Raw genomic sequence first — 22,235 nt, forward strand, 5'->3', positions numbered from 1 at the left:
TTTAATCAGTAACACCCACTATGAACTGAAAATGTCTGATCAGTTTTTACTTCCTGTATTTTAAATCTACATATTAGATATATACTAATTTGCTATATCTTCCCTTCTATTATTTGAAAATAGCCAACTTATTTCTAGTATGTTTCCTGCCTTAAAGTTTATATTCTGATATTAGGAGAATCATAGCAGCTTTGGTTAATATTTGCATGTGTACCTCCTTTACTAATAAGTTTTCTACGTTCTTATATTGAAAGTGTGTCTGTTGTGTACAGCATACCATTGTTTTTCAATCTGTCTTTAAATTGAAATAGTTAGTTCTTGCCCATTTAGTATTATTACTTTGATATTTGAGTTGAATTCTACCATCTTTCTATTTGTCCTACCTGTTCTTTGTTCTTTGTTCCTTTTCTCTCTTTCTTGCCTTTTATTATGTTTTCTTATTTTATTCTACCACTCCATTAGCTTTTTTTTTTTTTTTTGAGACAGAGTCTCACTCTTGTTGCCCAGGCTGGAGTGCAATGGCATGATCTCTGCTCACTGCAACCTCTGTTTCCAAGGTTCAAGCAATTCTGCCTCAGCCTCCCAAGCAGCTGGGACTACAGGCATGCACCACCATGCCTGGCTAATTTTGTATTTTCACTAGAGATGGGGTTTCACCATGTTAGTAAGGCTGGTTTCATCTCCTGACCTTAGGTGATCCACCTGCCTTGGTCTGCCAAAGTGCTGAGATTATAGGCATGAGCCACCATGCCCGGCCCTCTGTTAGCTTTTTATATTTACACTTTATATTATTGTTTTAGTAGTGGCACCTAAAGTTTATAATGTGTTCTTTTTAGAGTCTATTATAAATTATTCCTTTTATTTTTTTCTAGATAATGCAAAGACTTTCAAACAATTTAATTTCACTTATTCCCTTCTGGCCTTTTGCATTATAGTTATGTATTTTAATTCTATGTAACATTTAAGCCCTGCAGATATTATTGTTTTTACTATTCTTATGAAATTTACCCATACATTTTTCATTTCTCCTCCATCATGTGTGCATTTTTAAAATTATCTTTATGATCATTTCCATCTGCCTGAATCACTTATTCTAATATTTCTTTTCTATTTGTTTTTTTCTGGTGAAATAATCTCTCAGATTTTGTTTGTCTGAAAGTGTGTTAATTCTGTCTTTAATATTGAGGGACATACCTCAAAGTAAGAAGTTAGTTTGATTCACCGTTTTAAGGCTATAATTCCACCTTCCTCTAGCATTATTTACTTGAGCAATATCAGTTATCTTATGTTGTGCCTTTGAAATTATTGTGGAGTTTACTCTGGCAGATTCTAAGTTTTTGTGGCATGAGAATTCATGGTTTTCAGTAGCTCTATTGTAATGTGTTTAGATGTGTTTTTATTTTCCCTTTTGTTTATAGTCTCACATGGGGTCCATTGAGAACTTTGAGTCTGTGGATTATCATTTCAATTATTTTCTTTTTATGTCTCCACCAGTATCTTTTCAAATATTGTGCCTTTCTTATTGTCTCCTACCTCACCATGTCCAATGTCTCTAATGATGTTTTATATCACTCATCCTTTTCGTTTCTTGTCATATGTGGGGTTAGATGTTTTCAAGTGATCTTTTATTTCACTAAACTCTCTTCTATTGTTAAACCACCTATTGCGTTCTCAATTAAAGTCTTTATACTTCTCACTTCTTCAAATTTTCATTTGATTATTTGTTAAACATATTGATTCCAACTATATTAAATTCTCCATTTTGTCACTTATATTCCTTACATATTTTTAATAAACAGTGTCAGGGTCAACTATGGATATCCTTCTTTTTTCTGATTTTATCATCTTGGTTTTCCTCATTTTGGCCATTATCTGACATGTCTGAGTTTTTCTTTTACTGGCTTCACACAATATGATTGAAAAATTGCAGAGGCTCTGAATGTCAACTTCTTGAGAGGACTTTGCTTTTATGTTTTTCTGAAGTTATAATAAAGGCAGATCAACTTAATTCCAATTAAGGATTGAGATAAATCAATGCTAGATTTCAATTTTAACATTTCAAAATAAAGTCTAGGAATCTCCTTCACTATAGTAACCATTTTACTACCTTTATGTGTTCTATAATATGTTCCAAACCTCAAATATATATAATAAAATTTATTTTTAACATTAATAGACATAATAAATAGCCTGATCTCCTTAAGTTTACCCTTAGTTATAGGGTGTGTCTTATCAGATACCTCAAATTAAAGTGTATTTGGTGGTTAAAACCTTTGTTTTTTTTTTATTGTATTATCATGAGATTACAAGAGTTCTCTTTCTAGATTTATTGCCCTTTGGCTTTGGTTTTCTGTTCAATTTTTATCTTATAATCCCATCCTTTTTAGAAGTCCACAAACGTCTCTAGAGGAGTACAGTCTTACTTATTTTATTATTATTATTTTATATAGATTCTTTGCTCCGGAAGGCCCGACAGTTTTGGCACCTCTACATTCCAATCCCCACCACCGCCCAACTCCATTCCCTGCTTCTCTGTTAGAGGAAAAACAGTAGAGAATGACAGTTTCACCATTTCCTTACATTTCTCTTTTTTCCAAGATCATAACCTCTCAAGTCCTGTCCCTCTTAATTGGTTTCTACTGTTTTCAAATAGCTCCTTATTACCATTTATTGATTTATGTAGCCTTTCCATTTCTTCTTGGCGGAAGATTGGTCTGACTTAATGTACTGCAATCTATGAGAAGTAGAAGTTCTTCAAATTAGTTGGTGTCCTTTCTGTCTGTGGCAATCCACAGTGCTATCTGTATATGAATCTGGAAGTTTTACACATGTCTGTCTCACATCTCTCTACTTAACTCCTTTTGTGGATTGAATGATCTCATTTCAAAAGAAATGTCCTAGATCTTTCTTTGGATTTAGGTAAGAAGGAACATGAGAGGAATGCCCACATCCCACAGTCTTATTACTATTAACTGCTGCATCCAAAGCAGAATGAATTTCTCCAAGAAGTAGGACATTTATTGTCCCCCCTCAGAGTTTTGCCTCTTTCTTCCCCACTGGTCTTCAGCAAAGCAAAGGATTTCCTTAATATTCTTTATTATATAAAGAAATTTTATATTATATGTGTTAATTGTCTCTCCGAGTCAGTTCTAAAGTGTAGCTTTTCCTCTGAGTTTTCCTTAGCCTATTCCATTGGGGTTTTTGGACCTCAGAAAATGGGATGTGAGTTGGTTAGCATCATATTTTGGCTGTATAATCAGCTGCTGTTGATAGTTACTGATTCATTCTAACAACTGGTTACCCTACACTTGAACCCCAAAAGCTAGGCAAGTGCTTGTGGGTGGCAGTAACAGTTCTCCACTTAATTTTACTAAACACACCATTTTTAAAAAATGAACGTGACAATGCTCTCAGTAATTAAAACAAAATCCAGTTTTCTTTGCACTAGATGGATTTGTAAATAGGGAGTGTTTGGTTTTTTCTAGAGTTAAGGTTAATATTTTGAGAGTCTAAGACATATTATATGGTCATGATATTTCTGCAAGTATGTGCCCATCAAAAATTCCATCGTCACACCTGTAGTTAAGAGTGATCAAATATTTAACATGATCTGTTTATGAGGTAAAGGCAAATAAAGCATGAATTCAAACTTTTCCTCATCAGAACAAAATACTTCTTTTTGTTTCATTATTAAAGTTAGATCCCTTTCCATAAATCTGTTTCCAAGCAATGTATGCACTGACTTTAAAACTGTGTAGAAATCTTCTTGACCTAAACAATAAATGGCTAGAGATCAGTGTTGACTGATTCTTAACAAAAAATAAAATGTTACTAGATTCTTGATATTCACATGGTCTTTTCACTTCAGAAAACTATTCATTAAGGTCAAGGTTAAATAACACTTCAGATAGTAAGAGACCCCTAGTCACAGTTGAGAATTATTCCTGTAAATGTCACCAGATCGTCATAGGAAACAAGCTATTTATGATCTCATTCACAGCTATTTATCAGATAGAGTTGTGTGTGATCATAGTGAATCATGACAGTTTTTTTTTTTTTTTTCCTCAGAGCTACACTCTCATCAGCAATTGCCAAATACTAATATAACATTTGGTATAGGGCCAACTGGGTAATTCCTCTCCTTTAGATCTATCTATATGTGAAACATTTCATGTGGTGAGCTGAGGCATAATAAAATGCAATTGGATAAAAATACTTCAGAAAGGAAACTACAAAGTGGTATCCCATGGGTAAAATCTATCTGTGTGCTAAGATATTCATTGTGTGGTCAAATGCAAACTTCCTTCTCGGGGGTCTATCTTTGGTCCATTAATTCCCAAATTTCAATTCAACTGAACAGCAATGCACTGAAAACAACCTGCAATTTCCTGGGGCCCCAAAATAAAGTGAAATCAAACAACTCGATTTTGATAATGGAAAAACACTTTCTTGCTTTGAAGTAATGCATTAAATGAAGTGTTACAAGAAATCCATTGTGAGTCTGTCTACTCTCCAATGAGCTATACATAGAAAACTATTTTTAACCAATCACTTTCACACACATTCAAGCCCATTCCATTAGAACTAATGTACTTTCCAAGACCTGCCAAAGATAAAAGTAATTTCTGACATTGTTTATCAAAAATGTAAATTATAGAAACCTAAAAAAAATCTTAAATAAAGAATAAAACAGCACTAAACGTTAATATTGGAGAATGTAATACACACTATTTTATTATCTAAATTAAGCCTTAAAAGAAGTGAAGATGAAAACGAGACTCATGCCTACCTTTGAACAATTAATGTAATGTAGAAACACCCACTAAATTTGATGTAATGCTTGCACATATCAACTCTTGGATAATAGGAAATGGAAATATCACTAATAATTATTTTAATATCCAAAATTTTCCTTAAAAATTTTGGTTGTATTTTCCTTAATATTTTTCTTCTTTAAACAAAAGTGGATTGATTAGTTTTAGCAAAAAATGTCCTCACATTATCTTAAGTGAAACAATTCAGAAACAGAAAGTCAAATACCTCATGCTTTCACTTACAAGTGGGCACCAAATAATGTGTCCAGGTGAACATAGAGTATGTAGTGATAGTCACTGGATTCTCGGAAGGGTAGGAGTTTGGGAGGGTGGCCAAAGATGAGAAATTACTTAATGGTGTACACCATTCAGGGGATGGACACACTAAAACCCAGACTTCACCACCACAAATATATCCATGTAAGAAAATTGCACTTGAATGCTTTAAATTTAAACCAAAAAATACCTTTACCTATATCTTATATCCAATCATGTATTTTTTTCTTCAACAACAACAGTAATAAAAATAGAATGGTCTCTAAGAATATAATCTAACATACTCCTCTTTTGAAATTATTCTTTCTCGGGTATATTAAGGTACTTCTCTTTTGAAATTATTCTTTCTTGGGTATATTAAGGTACTTCTCAAAATTTAGATGATTAGTTTTTAAATACAGTATTTTTTCTAACAAACCTGCAATATGGAGTGTCTTTTCTTGTTATTCAAATAAAACATTTTTGGGCACATAGCAGTTGAAGCAATTTACTATGTTCCTGATAATATTACCAGCTAAAATTATTAATGAACTAGTTTGGTTTATAGGGGAAAATCCTTATATCATTCCTGCATAAAGTCACTATATAATTTCTTTAACTATACAGTGTTACAAAAATAAAATTGCTGGGCACTGAAATAAAATTAAAATGATATAAACCAAAGATGAACTGCCATAAAAATGATATACCATGTTTCTCTGAATCATACTGAGAATGTTCCATTACAAGTTCGACAAAAATATCTGCATGGTGACATCTTTAGTACAAGCAGAATGTATAATTAATAGGTTCACATGAATAAATCTCAATTCAAAAACTCAAGATTATTCCCCAAATGGGATATTTACCCTATAACTTGGTGATATCATTTCTGTATTTTAATTAGAAAAGAATGGAAAAAAAAAAAAAAAAACAGTAACACCTCTAGCCAAATGCTTATGCTACTTACCGACCATTGTAACACATACAACATTTTAGGTTAATACAAGTGAAAGCTAAAAACCCCAGAATAAAGGCATTTCGTATGAAAGAAAGACACATTACCTTTTATTTCGTGTTGGCTTGCTTCCCGTCTTCTTTCTAGTTCTTTTCTGTCATAATTCAACCTCTTTAAGCACATAATTCCATATTGTAAACTTGTTCTGTTTTTTAATAAAAAAATTAAACAAAAACAAAAACAACAACAACCAAAAAAAAACAGTGAATTTACCTCAGCAGGTGGAGAAAGTTTTCTGATTGGCCATAGTCAACACTATGCACTGCTTCTTAGGGCAACAAGTTAATAAATTACATTTGCAATGAAATCCTTTAGCATTGGAGGGAAATACATTTATCATTATTCTAAGCACAAAATGTTTCTAAGGAATAGAAAAAAATGTTTTCAAAATAAGAACAACCATAGTTTTAAAATCATCATGGATTATATGGTTCATCTACGTGTCTTTGTCTTTCATCCAGCTATTCCTACATTAGGTGCAGGCAAATTAATATTTTATTCATTTGAAAAGAATTTAAAGTCCCCATTATGGAGACAGTAAATAATTTATAAGAAATGGATACTCTCTTCTTAAGCTGATGAGAAAAATAACACAAAACATGAGTAAGTTAGGTAATAGGATAGAGGACCAAATACTAAAATGAGTAGCTCATAACTCTAAGTGATACAGAAGCATGTAAGAAGAACAGGTCAGCAGATAATGAAACTTAATGAAAAGGAAACGTGGAAGGAGCAGAAAATTGATTGATCCTTAAAGGATCAAGCAGCAGAGACAGGTTGACTCAAGAAAATGGAGCATCATGAACAAAAGATTGCAGATGAAAATTTAAAGGTGTGGCTAGCGAGATCACACATTCCAGAGCTGAAAACCCATGCTAGGAAGTAAGGAGGAATACAATTATACATGGAAAATAGAGCATTTGAAGGAAAGCCTTGAATTGTTTTTAAGTATGAAATACATATAATTGATACAGAATTACTGGACAATTTTCAGAGGAGGAAGAGGTGACAATAAAAGTTTTCTGTTTGGCCAGGCACGGTGGCTCACGCCTGTAATCCCAGCACTTTGGGAGGCTGAGGTGGACGGATCACGAAGTCAGGAGTCCGAGACCAGCCTGGCCTATATGGTGAAACCCCGTCTCTACCAAAAATACAAAAAGTAGCCGGGTGTGGTGGCGTACGCCTGTAGTCCCAGCTACTCGGGAGGCTGAGGCAGAAGAATCGCTGGAAACCGGGAGACGGAGGTTGAAGTGGGCTGAGATCACGCCACTTCACTCCACTCTGGGCAACACAGTGAGACTCCATCTAATAAATAAATAATAAATAAATAAATAAATAAATAAATAAATAAATAAATAAAATACATTTTCTGTTTAAGGAAAAATAATCTCATAGCAAAATAGGAGATGGGAAAATAAGTAATCAGAGGAGACAGAAAAATCAATTCAGGGTTCAGTTCTGCCAAAATAAGGACAACAGTCATGAACTTGAAAGAAAAATCGATAAACCAGGGATGTTATGAGAGAGAAAATGAGAAGGCTTAGTGACATTAGATATAAAGATGCAGAAGATGTGATAGGAAAAAATAATCTGAGACTTTAAGAGTAAAGATCATTGATTATCAGTGATACTTTACATGTTTAGGAATATAAGCAAATTTAGACATACACATTGGTCAGGCTACACTTACTTGTTAGATGCATTTCTAAGCCCTGCATTTTAATAAAAACAATATTGAGTCAAATATTTCAGAATCAAAGAAAAATGGAAAGAAAATTTCATTAGACAAGTGTTGTCGGTTGAATTGTGTTCCCCTAAAATTTATATGTGGAAGCTCTAATTCTCAGTAATTCAGAATGTGATTACATTTGGATACAGTGTCCTTAAAGAGGTAATTGAGCTAAATGAGACCATTAGGGTGGGTCCTAATCCAAACTGACTGCTGACCTTATTAAAAAAACATTTGGACACTTGGGGACAACAGGAATATATATTCACAGAGAAAGGCTTATGTGAGGACACTGAGAGAAGGTGACCATCAGCAAGCCCAGCAGAGAGGCCTCAGAAGAAACCAGACCTGCCGATTCCTTGATCTTGAACTTTTAGCCTCTAGAACTGTGAGAAAATGAATTTCTGTTGTTTATGACACCTGTCTGTGGTCTTTTGTTGTGGTATCCCTAGCAAACTAATTCAGTAGTATACTAGATAATACTGACATAATCACTATCACAGATATTGGGCAACTTGAGATTAAACCAATGCATCTTGATCAGTTTCTCCCAAGTTCTGATATGGAATACAAAATTATACTATACAGAGGATATATAATATTATGAAAATGTCTGTCAGATGGAAGACTGGGCCCAAAAGACCATGGGATGCAATATACAGTCAGGTACTACTTGCTTTAAGTCAGAGATTAGCATAACTTAAAAATGAAGCTTGGGTATTTCCCAGAACAAACAAAAAGCAAGTCATTTGAGTATTTTTTTAAAATTTGATCATTACAGAAAACATTTTACTAAAGTAATAAAATAGCATTAAAAGTCAATCTAGTGAAGAATGGAAAAAACTGGACCCCAAAAATCTAATGCAACCATATGAAATATGAAGCCCTAAACTGCCCATGACAGGGAGCTCACTCACTGCCTCACAATGTATACACTACAAGGCAGCTGAGAGTGGTACAAAATTGTTTCTTCTAGTAAGCAGAAGTCACTCACCCTAGTATCTACACCTGTGTTAACTGAAAATCACATGCTCAACAGAGAAAATATAATTCTTCTATCACATAATAATGATCTTAAAACATAAGAAAACTTATTTAAAATCTTCCTTCATCCAATTTAAATGTATTTAACTACTTTGACTTTATCATCGGACTTCTACCACCTTACAACAATTTGATGCCCATAAATAAATGCAATTTATTTTTGTTATGTCACCATATGGTAGCACTTTTGTGGTCCCTGCCGATAAACACAGTCTAAACATGCCTTGTCGAGCCATTAACCAAACTGGAGAGTTTCGTGCTAATGATACATTCCTTATCTTTTTCACACAAGTTTCTGTTAAATTATGGATTCCCCATCCAGTACTTTAATAGGTTTTTAAAAAAACACTGTTACATTTATCTTCACCACATTTAATTTAACAGTGTCAACAACTGCATTAAAATTCAAAATATCTCCATAAGTTGGAATAAAAAACCCCAATTATCCTCTATTTATCCTAATTTTATGTCATCAACATATCTAATTTTTATACCATCTTCAGTCACTGATTAAATGTTGGACAGGAGAGAAGCAAATACAGTCTCCCAAGCCAAAATCATCTATGGTTATATTTATTAACTTATCACCACAATCAACTATATGTGAGAAAAAAACAACCAAAATCCAGCTGCCATTGTTTCACCTAACATAAACACAGCATTTATGATATGGTATAACAACAAATCCCTTTTTATCTGCTGGATGGTAAACAACTTGAAAAAAAAATTGCCTGTTGTTCATCTGCATCCTCACAGTTATCTAACACAGTAATGCTTTTTTCTGAAATTAATATACAAACAAGCAAACTCACTAAAAGACATAGAAAAATAAAAAGCACAAATATGTCTTAGATGAAGAATTTCTTCTCAAAGTTTTTCCTAGAATGTTACTAAATTATAAAATTTATAACCCCATATTTTTGTAGAGTTGAAACTATGAATATTTGTTTATATTTACTATGTTTAAATAAACTCTGAATATTTCTTTCTAAATAATTTTCTAATAGAAACACATACAACTATAAAATTACAAACATGGGATTTTCAAAGAATCTCACAAAAATAGACTTATGCTCTATGAGAAGAATTTTGTACACATATATTTCCATGAAGTTCGGGCACATAATATGCACATAGCTCTAAATTAGAAAGTCCCTGCAATTTGCTGGATGAAGATATTTTTCCAAGTAGATGTAAACAAACGATGTTTCAAATGACATACATTTTCTATCTTCTAGACATCCATTTTTGTTTTACTAAAGTATAGGTAATATATTGTTTCATTTTAATTATTCTTTGGCAATAAAAACAAAAAACAAAAAACAAAAACCTACCGATGGAAACTATCCACCATTTTTAAATGGACACGGAGATCTTTTTTTGTTAGGTGATCTAACATTCTTGCATCTACCAAGCATTCCATAAAGTAACTTCTGTACTGAGGTAACCCCAAGCTGGGAAGCCATTCATTTCCAATCCACTCATGGTTCATATCTCCATAAGCCAGGGTCTGTAGAAAAACCGGACACTAGAATTGTTTTATAGCAGTCAAGTTTCTTAACCAATCAGATGAGATGGTAATTGGAGAATATTACCTATTATTATAACTGATATTTAATTACTATGATATGTGGAAACAAAGCAAAAATAATATTCAGATAGTATTTGATTTGATTTGATATAAAATGGAACTCTGCATTCATTTATTAAAGTATTTGCCTATTGAAAATGATTGGCTATTTACTTTGTATTCTCAAAAGGAATTACATTTTGCCCACGTATGTATTTTATTAATTAAGAAAGTATTATACAAACTCTGAGCTTTAAGATTTTGTCTTTATATTAATAGATTTGTTTTATTTGTATCTGTCATTACCCTCTTGTCAATGTCATTATTGCCATTTCCTACTTATCAATGCCACTACTGCTATTGCTACAGTGTAATGGCAAATGTTGATGTGAAATGCAAACCTCAGTAAACAGAGAAAGGAATAAATGGTTTGGAGAGACAGAATTTTGAAGCTTTGTATGGACATTGTTTAGCAAAGCAGGTCATCAGCTTTCCAAAAAATCACTGGAAATAATCAGCCTTTTCTAGAAATCAATCAAGATACACTCTAAAAGAAGCAGGGTAGGATCAAAAACTAAGACAGATAACCTAATTCTTTAATATAACAAGTAAACTATTCTTACCAATACTGTTCAAAACAGCTAAAATGAAAACCAAAATCAACCATTACCACTAAACCAGTATTTTAAAAGAACTATTATTCTCTATTATTTTTACAGAATTCCCATTTAGTTCCTTATCATGCTCTAATTTCTCAATTCTAATATGCATTTCTAGGGAAAATATAACTGCTCCTCTTCTTTTGTGTATTCTGAACAATGATGAATTTTTTATCAAAATCAAAATCAAATACAATCCTATTGTGTGTTTAAATAGAGGTCCTAATATAACTACCAAAATTTTTCTTATATTGAAAGGTTTCAATCAGATTGAATATAACACAAATTTTCTCTTTTGGTCATCCAAAATGTGGAAATGTAGAAAAAATGCACAGCTTCCTTGCGAAAGTACAGGTCTATTCCAAGTATAGACACCTGTCTCATACGAACATTTCAATAAATGTTAATGGCTCTGTGGTCTGCAACGCCAACACTCGCACCTCCAACCCCTCTTCATACACTTTCCGTTATATGTGAAGGCATGGGCAACTCCAAATAAGTCTTTTCTTTCCTTTTGTTCCCCCTTTAGATCCAACTTGAATGCTTCCTGATTAAATATATTCAGGAGTGATTTCAGAGGAATTTAAGTTTTGGATCATTCTCTTTTGAAAGAAAGAAAAGTACCCTTTTAAAAGAGGCAAGGTATGAAACGGCAATCATCTTATTTTAAAAATATGATAATTTAAAAAGACATATAAAGTATTAACGTAATCTAGATTTACCTATACAGATCAGCATAATATTGAGCTAAGTGAAGGTTTATAATATTATGACTTATGACAGTTTCTTAATTTATATTCTCATCGCCTACTAAATGATATTAAGGGTCTTAAAGCATATGAATCTCCTACCTGGGCCCAGCTTCCTTCCTCAGATTCTTTCTGTGTTAGCAGCAGGAAATGATTAATAAAGCAGGTAAATATAAATTAATTTCAAATCAATACAGCAAAATTTTTCTAGCAGAAACAAAATTGTTATACAAAATGCTTTGTATAACAGGCAGATAAATACACAGATTCTGACTCAGACCCACAGAGATCAATTTTGCAGTTCAAAGGCAATTAGGCAGCAACGACATAGTTTTCAATTAATTCGAATTTAAATGCTAAATTCATAATTTTGTGAACATTTGATTTGGTCATTAGAAATCTTTTTTTTAAATTCTTAAATGAGTGTAATTTTCAAAATGTAATGTGCTATAATAAAAACTTCTGTTGACAAATATACATATGTATATATGATAGAGAAATCTTATACAAAGTAAATTGGTGAAGTGAAAAAACTGACTGTATCCCTCCAGCAAAGCTTGGAGATAATCAAATAGATTTCAACAACGGCCAACAAAACAAAACGAGACAAAAACCAAGTACAACAAAACTAAACTAAAAACCAAATTCATACATGACATTGGTGTTTTTATCCATAACAAACTTGAAGATAATCAATTTTTCAAATAAGGATAACACTGAAAAGACATCAAATTAAAAAGAAGCTGATAAAGATAAAATATATGATATGCCCAACTTCGTTACTTTACGTGAAAAAATGACTTTTATAACATCTTATTTTTAAAAGTGACAATTACAGATTCCCCAAGACATTCTTTAAAATTGTGCTTTTCAATACCAAATTAACATAACACTTTTTTGTTTTTTGGGGGGTTTTGTTTGGTCAAGCTTGTATCTAAGATGGTGAAGCACAAGAAACCACATAATCATATTAAAAATGAATATTCAATCTAATCTTTTCTATTACCAATTTAATTTGGTTTAGAAACCTGTTACCTGTGAATGTGTCTGATACTAAATGATATTTGGTACAAAAACTTCCAATGTTGCAACATGAATACTATTTATTACCTTCTTGCTTATTGTTTGTGTACCATAAGCTCTTATGATATTAGCCATAATCTAACACTATTTCATTTAAAAAGTTCAAGAGAGTACAGTGAAAGAAAACTGTAAAAAATGTTAGTTATCATTGCATATGACTATAAAAACACACCCTACTACTCTGGTCTATAGTAAACAAATTAGTTTCCTCATCCAAAGAGCAGCAAAGTCACTTTCCTTCAGGTTCAACAAAGCCATTAAGACTAACCGTTTTTGCTGGAGCTGCAAGATTTTCCATTTCTTCATGAGTCACCCAAACGTTGCCTGAAGGCTAGTGAGGAGGCCCAGAGAGAAGCAGAGGAATCCATGGGAGGCAAGCAGTGGTAAAGAAGAAAGGCAGCACCTCTGTGAGTCAACAGCAACACAGCAATACCACAGTGCCCTTGCCCCTACCGTGTGCACAAAAGAGATAGCATGGCTGGTTTGCTCAGAGCTTCCTGTTTCTTCTACTCAAAAAGATTAACTAGAAAGAGGCATGCTGTGAAGCTCTTGGGGGGTGTAGATTCAAAATGACATTTCTGCAATTATTAGTCAGAAAAAGAGCATCATCAAAATTTGCATTCCAATGGTATGTGGCTATCAGATCAATTTTTGTAATAACGGTGAACTGATTAAATTTGAACTGTAGAATAATGCAATTTTAATTGTTTACTCAGAAAACAATGGCACATGCACTTTGTTGTGTTATCAAAATTTCCTTCACATAATTTTGATTCTCAATATCGTTTGAAGGAAAAAAAATGGTTGTCAATATAAAGCTGGAAACATTATCATAACTTATCTGGAAAGCAGCATCAGCTTTTCCCGAAAGATTCCCTTTAGTGTATGTGATTGAGTAAATAGCAAGTGTCCCTGCATTCTTGAAGATGAGAAAGAATTGAAATGCTATTTTTTATTCAATAAAAGGTATTTTTCAGCCACACTAATAAACCCATGTACTTCCTAATTCTTCACCAGTATCCAATACCATTGTATAAAAGAAATTGTTTTCTCTAGCAGGCAATATTCTATGATAAAGTCCCATTTGCTTTCTAAATAAAACACCCCTTGGCATTAGTTCTATACACTTAATAATGCACAGTTTCGAAACCAAAGTCCACTTAGTAACATACAGATCAGGCATATCATTGAAGGTATTAGCCCCTTGAAACCACTTGCCATCAAATTCCATCATTTCTTTATAAACATTGCAAGGTTTTCCAAGTACATCAATGAAATTTACACCCTATGTATTATCTGCTACTTGTTTGGGGGAAGGTCCAATTTTTAAAGAATTGGTGTAGCAAAGTTTTTACCCAAACATTACAAGTCATCACCATAATTCACTTTGGGTTTTTCTGCCATTCACCTAGTACCACGACTTTTCCTGTATTAAAAGTAATATAATTTAAAATGTAACTATGTATAAATTGATGAGTATAATTTGATGTAAGTGAAATCTTATATATGTATGTGCATACATATATACAGTCATGTACTACATACTGACATGGTAGTCAAGAATGGGGTGCATGCACAACAAATGGTCTCATATGATTATAATGGAGCTGAAAAGTTCCTGTCACCTAGTGATATCAGAGCCATTATACCATTGTAGTGCAATGCATCACTCACGCGTTTGTGGTAATGCCAGTGTAAACAAACCTATTGCACTACCAGTCGTCTAAAAGTATAGCACGTGCAATTATGTGCAGCCCATAACCCTTGATAATGATCATTAATGACTGGGTTACCGGTTTATGTATTTACCACACCATACATTTTTAATCATTATTTGACAGTGTACTCCCTCTACTTTTGTTTTTTAAAGAGTTAACTGTAAAATAGCCCCAAGTAGGCTCCTCAGGAGGTATCTCAAAAGAAGGCATTGATATCCTAGGAGATGACAGCTCCATGTGTGTTACTGCCCCAACGACTTTTTAGTGGAACAGAATATGGAGATGAAAGACAGTGATATTGATGGTCCCGACCCTGTGTAGGCCTACAGCAATTTGTGTGTGTGTGTGTGTGTGTGTGTGTGTTTTTGTTTTGTTTTGTTTGTTTGTTTTCTGTCTTGGTAATGAAAAAGTTTAAAGAGGGGGAAAAATAATGAAATAGCAGAAAGCTTATAGGACAAGGATATAAAGAAAGAAATTAATTTTGTTCAGCTGTACAATGTGTTTGTGTTTTAAGTTAAGCATTACTTAAAAAGAGTCAAAAGTTAACAAAAAATATTTATAAATTGCAAAAGTTACCATAAATTAAGGCTAATTTATTACTGAAGAAATAAAAACCTTTTTTATGAATTGTGTGTAGTATAAAGTATAGTGCGTATAAAGTCTACAGTAGTATATAGTAATGTCCTAGGCCTTCATATTCATTAAGTGTCCTATTCACATGTACCATTTTGTATCTTTTATACTATATTTTTGCTGTACCTTTTCTATGTTTAGACTATTTGGATACACAAATTCTTACCACTGTGTTACAATTGCCTACAGTATTCAGCTTAGTATCATGCTGTACAGGTTTGTATCCTGGAGCAATAAGTTATACCACATAGCCTAGGTGTGCAGTAGTCTATACCATTTAAGTTTATGTAAGTATGCTCTGTGGTATTCTCAAAATGAAGAAATTGTCTCATGACTCATTTTTCAGAACATACACCTGGCATTAAGTGACATTTGATTGTATATATACTTAAGTAACAAACGGAATTGAGTGGTAAAGATTCATAATTATAAGAAAATTCTATGCACATAAAAATTCCACAGGCTAAGCATCAAATTTATGTGTAGAATTTGTTTTCTTCTACTGTTTTGGAATTTAGAGTACAGCTGATGTTTTTTCTGTAAGATAAATTTGTGTACACCTATAAATTAAATTTAGAATATAAAAGTCATTTATGTCCTTAAAAGTCCCTTCCTCGTATCCCCTGCTTCTAACAGTGATGCTCATTATAAAAGGAAAGTTGCACATGAATATATAACATTATATTACTCGGAATAAATTGTTTTTATTGACTTTATAAGGAGTGGGCTATGCTGAAAAGCACTTTGCACGCGTCTGTTACATTCCCTTTACATCAGTTATCATAGCGCTTCACTTGAGTGGGTGTACGGTTGGTTCAAAGTGAGTTTCAGTGATAATTACCTGAGAAGAAATTCATTTAAGCCAATCTTAAATGGCTTAAGCTTGCAGAACAGTGTAAAATCAATTTTACACTGATTTGTGTAGCTTCTGCTTTGAATCGTAATCCAAATAATGAAGATCTCACTTCTTCTTTAAGAAACTACCTGTATTAATTACCTCATACTAGAATAGACACATGCATAGTACCTTTCACAGGTTATCTTTAAGTCTGTGTCTGCCAGTCTGTCACTATATCCTGGGATGCGGAACATGCTGGAAGCTATGGTTTTGCCTGTTTATTTCCTCACAAAATAAGAATAGACCCAGGGCAATTTTCTAAAGTATGGTTGGAAAACTTTCAGAATCTGCATGTTGGTTGTTTCTGTTTGATATGCAGTTTTACTTGTGAAGAGCACTGCCTGCCCTATATAGTCTTGTAAAATAGCTGACAGAAATAGTTTCTACACAACCTAATCAAGTAGACATTAACTGAAGTTTTAACAAGTTTATTTTATAGGGAAGTGTATATGTAGTAAGTCAATTATTCAATCAGATTGCTCTCTCTACACCACCACTTTAGGGGATGGAACTTGCATCTAAGTACATTGTGAGGGAGTAATTTAGAGCATGAGAATTTCAGAGAAAAGCATCCCTATAAGATAGCTAGATTGGGAAACTTTGAACAACCAAAGGGCATAAAGATACGAGTGCCTTGGCATTCAGGATAAAGACAGTACAAAAAGTAGGTTGGAAAAGCATAAAAAACAAATATTGTACAACCTGGTTGTGGTTCTCTGAGATCCCTGTAAAATTATCTACTCACTGCCCTCCGTAGCCTGTGCTACCACCTCCCCCAAAAATGTGTGAGCTAGAAAATGCAAACCAATAGTCATTTTTTTGTGGCTAATATCATCTGAGTCCAACATGAAATTTATAAAATTTCAATTATATTATCAAATTAGAATCAAGGGGCTTGAGTTATACAGTAGCATTTACCAATGACTCCCCTAGGACATTTCCTAAACCTGTCCACATTTCAGGTTCTGCACCTCTTAAGTGAGACTAAAAGTGCATGCTCCAGATTAGAAAGAAACACTGAAAAGTTTACATTATGATACAATACGTTTTTACACAGGGCTGGGACTAGGATGAGGCACATGAGATCCCAGGAGGCTATAATTTAAGGAAACACTCACTTTGTGGGTTGATATCTGACAATGAGAGCCTCTTTAAATTTTATGCTTGAGATTATCTTGCTTGTCTCCCCTTGGTATCCATGGAATAGAACTTTGAGAAAGTATCAAGTGAGAAGGAGAAAGAAATTTCTAAAAAATGATAAGAACTAAAGCACTTACCTAATTAAATCATTTTGGAAAGAGTTACGACAGAAAAATAAATAATACAATGAATTTAAGAAATACCTCCTGAAAATTAATCAGGTGAAAATAATGAGTAGTCTTGCTGTCAGAGACACAGTATAAGTAAAGCAGCCAGACCTCAGAATAATCTTAAATCTTAACTAGTTAAAGTAACTTTTGTTACTACCTAGGTCATTTAAAGTGTTTTTTACTTTGTAATGACATTACAAAGTAGTAACTTGAAATTACTTTTCACATTCAAATGGCCTGGATCCACATTTCTCCTCTATATGAATTTTTGTCTCTCATTATAAGATAAATCCTTCTCATTATAATAAGAATGGTATTTATACCTCACTCTCTTTTCAATGAAGGCTGAGGTTTATAAAGACAATTCTACCTCATCCTCTTTTCAATAAAGGTTGAGGCTTATGAAGTAAGTAATCATGAAAAGAGGACCAAACAGACTAAAAGAATGCTATAAAAAGAAAGAAAACTGATAGAGTGCAGGAAGCAGAAGCAGAAAAACATGCTTGTTAGGAGAAAATCCACAGAGGAGTATGACCTTAGATGAGTCAGTTTGCTTCCTAGGGGGGGAGGGGGGAGGGATGGCATACCTCCCTGATGTAAATGACGAGTTGACAGGTGCTGACGAGTTGATGGGTGCAGCACACCAATATGGCACAAGTATACATGTGTAACAAACCTGCACGTTATGCACATGTCCCCTAGAACTTAAAGTATAATAATTAAAAAAAAAAAAAAAAGAGTCAGTTTACTTCTTTACCTTGGTTTTGCCCATTTGTGAAACAGTTGTAATAAAAGTACCTTTCTCATAGTGTGGTTGTGAGATTTGAATGGGCTATTACATGTAAAGCACTTAGAACAGTGCCTGACAGTGAGCATTCTGCTGATGTTGGCTACTACTGTAATTATATTAGAAATTCTGTCAGGTAATCTCCATTCAAGCAAGTTTCTAATTCAAGAAATACTCTGTAGGTCTCTGTACTACACTGATCTGACTAATGCCTATCTTACACCTTACATTTATGCTCAATCTTGTTGAATTACATGGTTATCAAAAATAACTTTGTTTCAAACTTATTTGTTTCCACTGCACTTGCTTTTAAAATGCTTGATTCATCAATTTAAATAAATGTTACATAAAGCAAAATATAAAACAAATTTGGCTCATATGTAAACACTAAGTTGAATTAGTTGGAAAAACCAGAGATAGGCAAATCTTGAAACACACTATCAACAAAACACAATTTTGTCAAAGTCTGGGGAAGACATTATAAATTTCCAGAAGGATTCCTCATTCAAATGGCTTTTTGAGTTATCTTGAAGTCATCACTTTAAAAAGAAACACCAACTAGAGAAATTAAAGATGTTTCCAGATAAGATGATCTAAAAGGATAATGTGGAACTACAGACATTGGAAACATACGCAAAAAAAGTTTTAGGTGCTCCATTTAAATTTGCAATGCTTGAGCATTCCCATAATTTTTACCTCAGATAAAGTATTCAAAGAATACACTTATTTTTATGACATCCTTCTTCAACCAAATATCTATTAACTTGATATCTCCATCTCTATCCTAGCAGGTAAGAGACTTTCTATAGTAATAGTAGCTTGGGGAAAAGAAACAGAAAGCTGGAAATTTAGGGCTGGCCCAAGGCAATCATACATGTGACATTTAAATTTTCCTTTCTGATGGTCCAGCCCATTAAATCTAGGCAGGAAAGGAGGCAGAATCAAATAGAAGCAGTAAGAAAAAAAAAAAAAAAAAACCCAAGTACCCTGTCTTTTTCTCCTCAGAACTTCAGTTAATAAACATGAAATATCTGGCTGAGGAACCCAAGCCCAAACCTCGGTGTGCAAAATAACTTGTGTGATCTGAACAAATTGTAGTGTTCTAGAAGACATGATAAAATAACTTTGTAAAAAAGAAAAAAGCATCAAAAAATCTGCCTTTGTGTTTTGTAAGTATGAATTCTAACACATAATGTTAGGTTATGACTTTATGTAGTGGATTCATTACTAGCGATTTATGTGGAATTTTCATTTTGTAAAGCAAATTTTACTGGAAATATATTAGAAATGAGTAAATGCTTCCATGTAGATGGAGTAGAAGGAAGAGGAAACATTTAGTAGATAATTTTAAAGCCTAGAGACACAACTTAACTTTTCTCATGTAATTTGCATCAGTATTTGGCAAGAGGCATATATATTCTGTGAATACAGAGCTATTACACATTAGTAAAAAGGTAAATATTCCCATAATAGTATAGATGGTTGGAAATGTTATGAATGGAAAATTAATATAAATACTTGATTAATAAGAATATACAAACTTGCACATTTAGTAGTGATTTTTAAAATGTAAATTTAAGCAGGGAGATAACCAATGTTGACAAAGGGAGAAAACATAGCAACACAACACAATTTGACAATTAAAGTTTGAAAGTATTAAGAATACGCATTACTTATACAAAAATATAGCAATGGAAATAACCACAGTTTATGCAACATATAATTACAAGCACATATCTTACACACAACAAAAAATCATGTTACACACCACAAAAAAATGTCCAATAGTAGGAATTTGGTTAAATAAATTATCACATTTCTACAAAGGAGATATGCAACAATTAAAAGTGATGTTGCAATTGCATATTTAATAAAATGAAGAAAATGCTTATGCTACATTACTAAATTTCCAAAAAAGTACAAATTAATATATTATGTGAAATAATCCATCTATATAAAAAGATAATGAAAAAAGAATGAAAATATCTTCATCAAATTTTTTCAATAGTGAAAAAATTAACATTGATTATCTCTGGAATCAGTATTTTTTAATGTTTTTAAATTATTTTGTTGCCATCTTTGTATTTCTCAGTATTTTACAAATGTTATACAGGATCATGTATTAATTCAATAAACACATGTAAAACTTAAATGCTATAAACAATATATTTTTTATGCTGCAAATGTTCGTTTTTATTTGAAGCCTTGTCCAGCTGGTAGTGATTTCTCCTTTCTTGAAGCTTCATCACACTTTGCTTCTATTGTACATTTAGGAGTTAATTTATATAATCTTGTACTAAATCTACTGGTCAACAAACTTATTTTCCTTTGTAGAGTTTCCCTTTCTGATCTCAAGAACACACACATTTCTTATACTTCAGCAGAGTACACGAAATATGTGGGTAGAGTGATCTATACAATGATTATTCTAAGGTGAATATTTACACAATATCTAAAATTGGCCAGGCACTATTGTTAAGGCCTGGGGTTGATGGAAACTTGATACTATCATTATTTCATCTCATGTGAGATAAATCAAGAAAGAAAGAACTGTGAAATGTTGTTTATAAGTACATGGAGTGGTAACTCAGGAGGGAAACCAAACCCAGATTTTGCGGGCTCAAGAAAAGCTTTTCAGAGGAAATATATAAAAGAATTGATAAATGAACAATTAATTGGGAAAAATATGGTGACCTTGAAGTAGGATGAAAGTTTCGGGCAAAGGGAAGACCAACTACAAAAGCTCACAATTGACCAAGGGGAAAGAAGTTTGAAAAACTGAAAGTAGTTCCTGACCTGGAGAAATAAAGCCTTTGAGGTGAACTGAAGCTAGATCATAAAGACTCTCATTAGCTTTATTTACTTCTTCCCATTCTTTAAACAATTGAACGTTAATTAATATTGCATAATTTAAATTCCTTCAGTTTGGTTAAGTAGTTTTAGAAAAATAGTTTTAAAATTCATTAAGAAATGAATTACACTGGTAAATAAAAATAATAAAGGGTATCCTATGTTTCATCTGGAAATTGGGACTTCAAATTTATTTTTGCAAGATTCATAATGTTTAATAATTTGCTTGCATTTGCTCTTGGGAGGAAAATGTGGATATAAACCATTTATGATGCTTCTCTCTCAGCTGGAAATTACTCAGGAAACTCTTCATCAGACTTAAATTCAATTTACAATAACTATTTTCATGATCTTCTCAGTTTTTTATTTTAAATATACAGGTGACTTTTGAACAACACAGGTTTGAACTGCATTATTTCACTTATACAGACTTTCTTCAGCCACTGCCACACCTGAGGCAGCATGACTAATCTCTCCCCTTCCTCCTCCTCGGTGTACTTTAAACATAAAGACGATGAGGATAAAGGCATTTATGATGATCTACTTCCACATAATGAATAGTAAATATCATTTCTCTTCCCTATGATTTTAATAATATTTTCTTTTCTCTAGCTTACTTTATTGTGCAAATGGAGCATATAATATATATAAAACACACATAATACATGCTTATCAACTATTTATGTTATCAGTAAGGCTTCCACTCAACTGTAGGCTCTTAGTAGTTAAGTCTTGGGAGAGCCAAAAACTATAGCTGAATTTTTGACTAAATTATATTCAGTCAAATTATAAATTATAGCTGAATTTTGTGGGGGATCAGCACCCTTAACTCCCATCTTGTTCAAGGGGTTACTGCATTCTGAATTGTCTTTTAGCTTGAGTCATAATGCAGGTATAGTGAAAAACATTTGTATCTATTTAAAAATAATACAGCTAAGAGTTTTAAAAATTATATATTTTTCCTACATGTCATCTGGGAAGAACTTAAAATGGAGTTATGTAAGAAATATATAAGCCTTTTAAATTTGACCTTTTATTTCTGGCATTAGAATCTAGTATACTGGGAAGGAAAATGTGTAAATAGAAATGAAGCAAACTATTCAGAACTGTTTAAGATC

The 22,235-nt window shown here is 32.8% G+C and overlaps 1 protein-coding gene across 9 annotated transcripts in view; it reads right to left on the reverse strand.

Annotated features, from left to right (window-relative positions):
• PPFIA2 (PTPRF interacting protein alpha 2) overlaps positions 1–22,235 on the reverse strand; it is a 516,520-nt gene that overhangs the window by 12,776 nt on the left and 481,509 nt on the right. For 4 of the 9 annotated variants that reach the window (XM_010383657.2, XM_010383659.2, XM_010383660.2 and 1 more), the window contains 4 exons: positions 13,190–13,252; positions 11,941–11,970; positions 10,195–10,388; positions 6,135–6,232 (listed from right to left, as the gene is read on the reverse strand). In XM_010383657.2, coding sequence (XP_010381959.1) covers positions 6,135–6,232; positions 10,195–10,388; positions 11,941–11,970; positions 13,190–13,252 — 385 coding nt within the window. The remainder of the gene's footprint in view (positions 1–6,134; positions 6,233–10,194; positions 10,389–11,940; positions 11,971–13,189; positions 13,253–22,235) is intronic. The other 5 variants (XM_010383658.2, XM_010383665.2, XM_010383667.2 and 2 more) reach the window with 3 other exon arrangements.

This window comes from Rhinopithecus roxellana, chromosome 10, assembly GCF_007565055.1.
Source record: "Rhinopithecus roxellana isolate Shanxi Qingling chromosome 10, ASM756505v1, whole genome shotgun sequence".
NCBI classification, from domain to species: Eukaryota; Metazoa; Chordata; class Mammalia; order Primates; family Cercopithecidae; genus Rhinopithecus; species Rhinopithecus roxellana.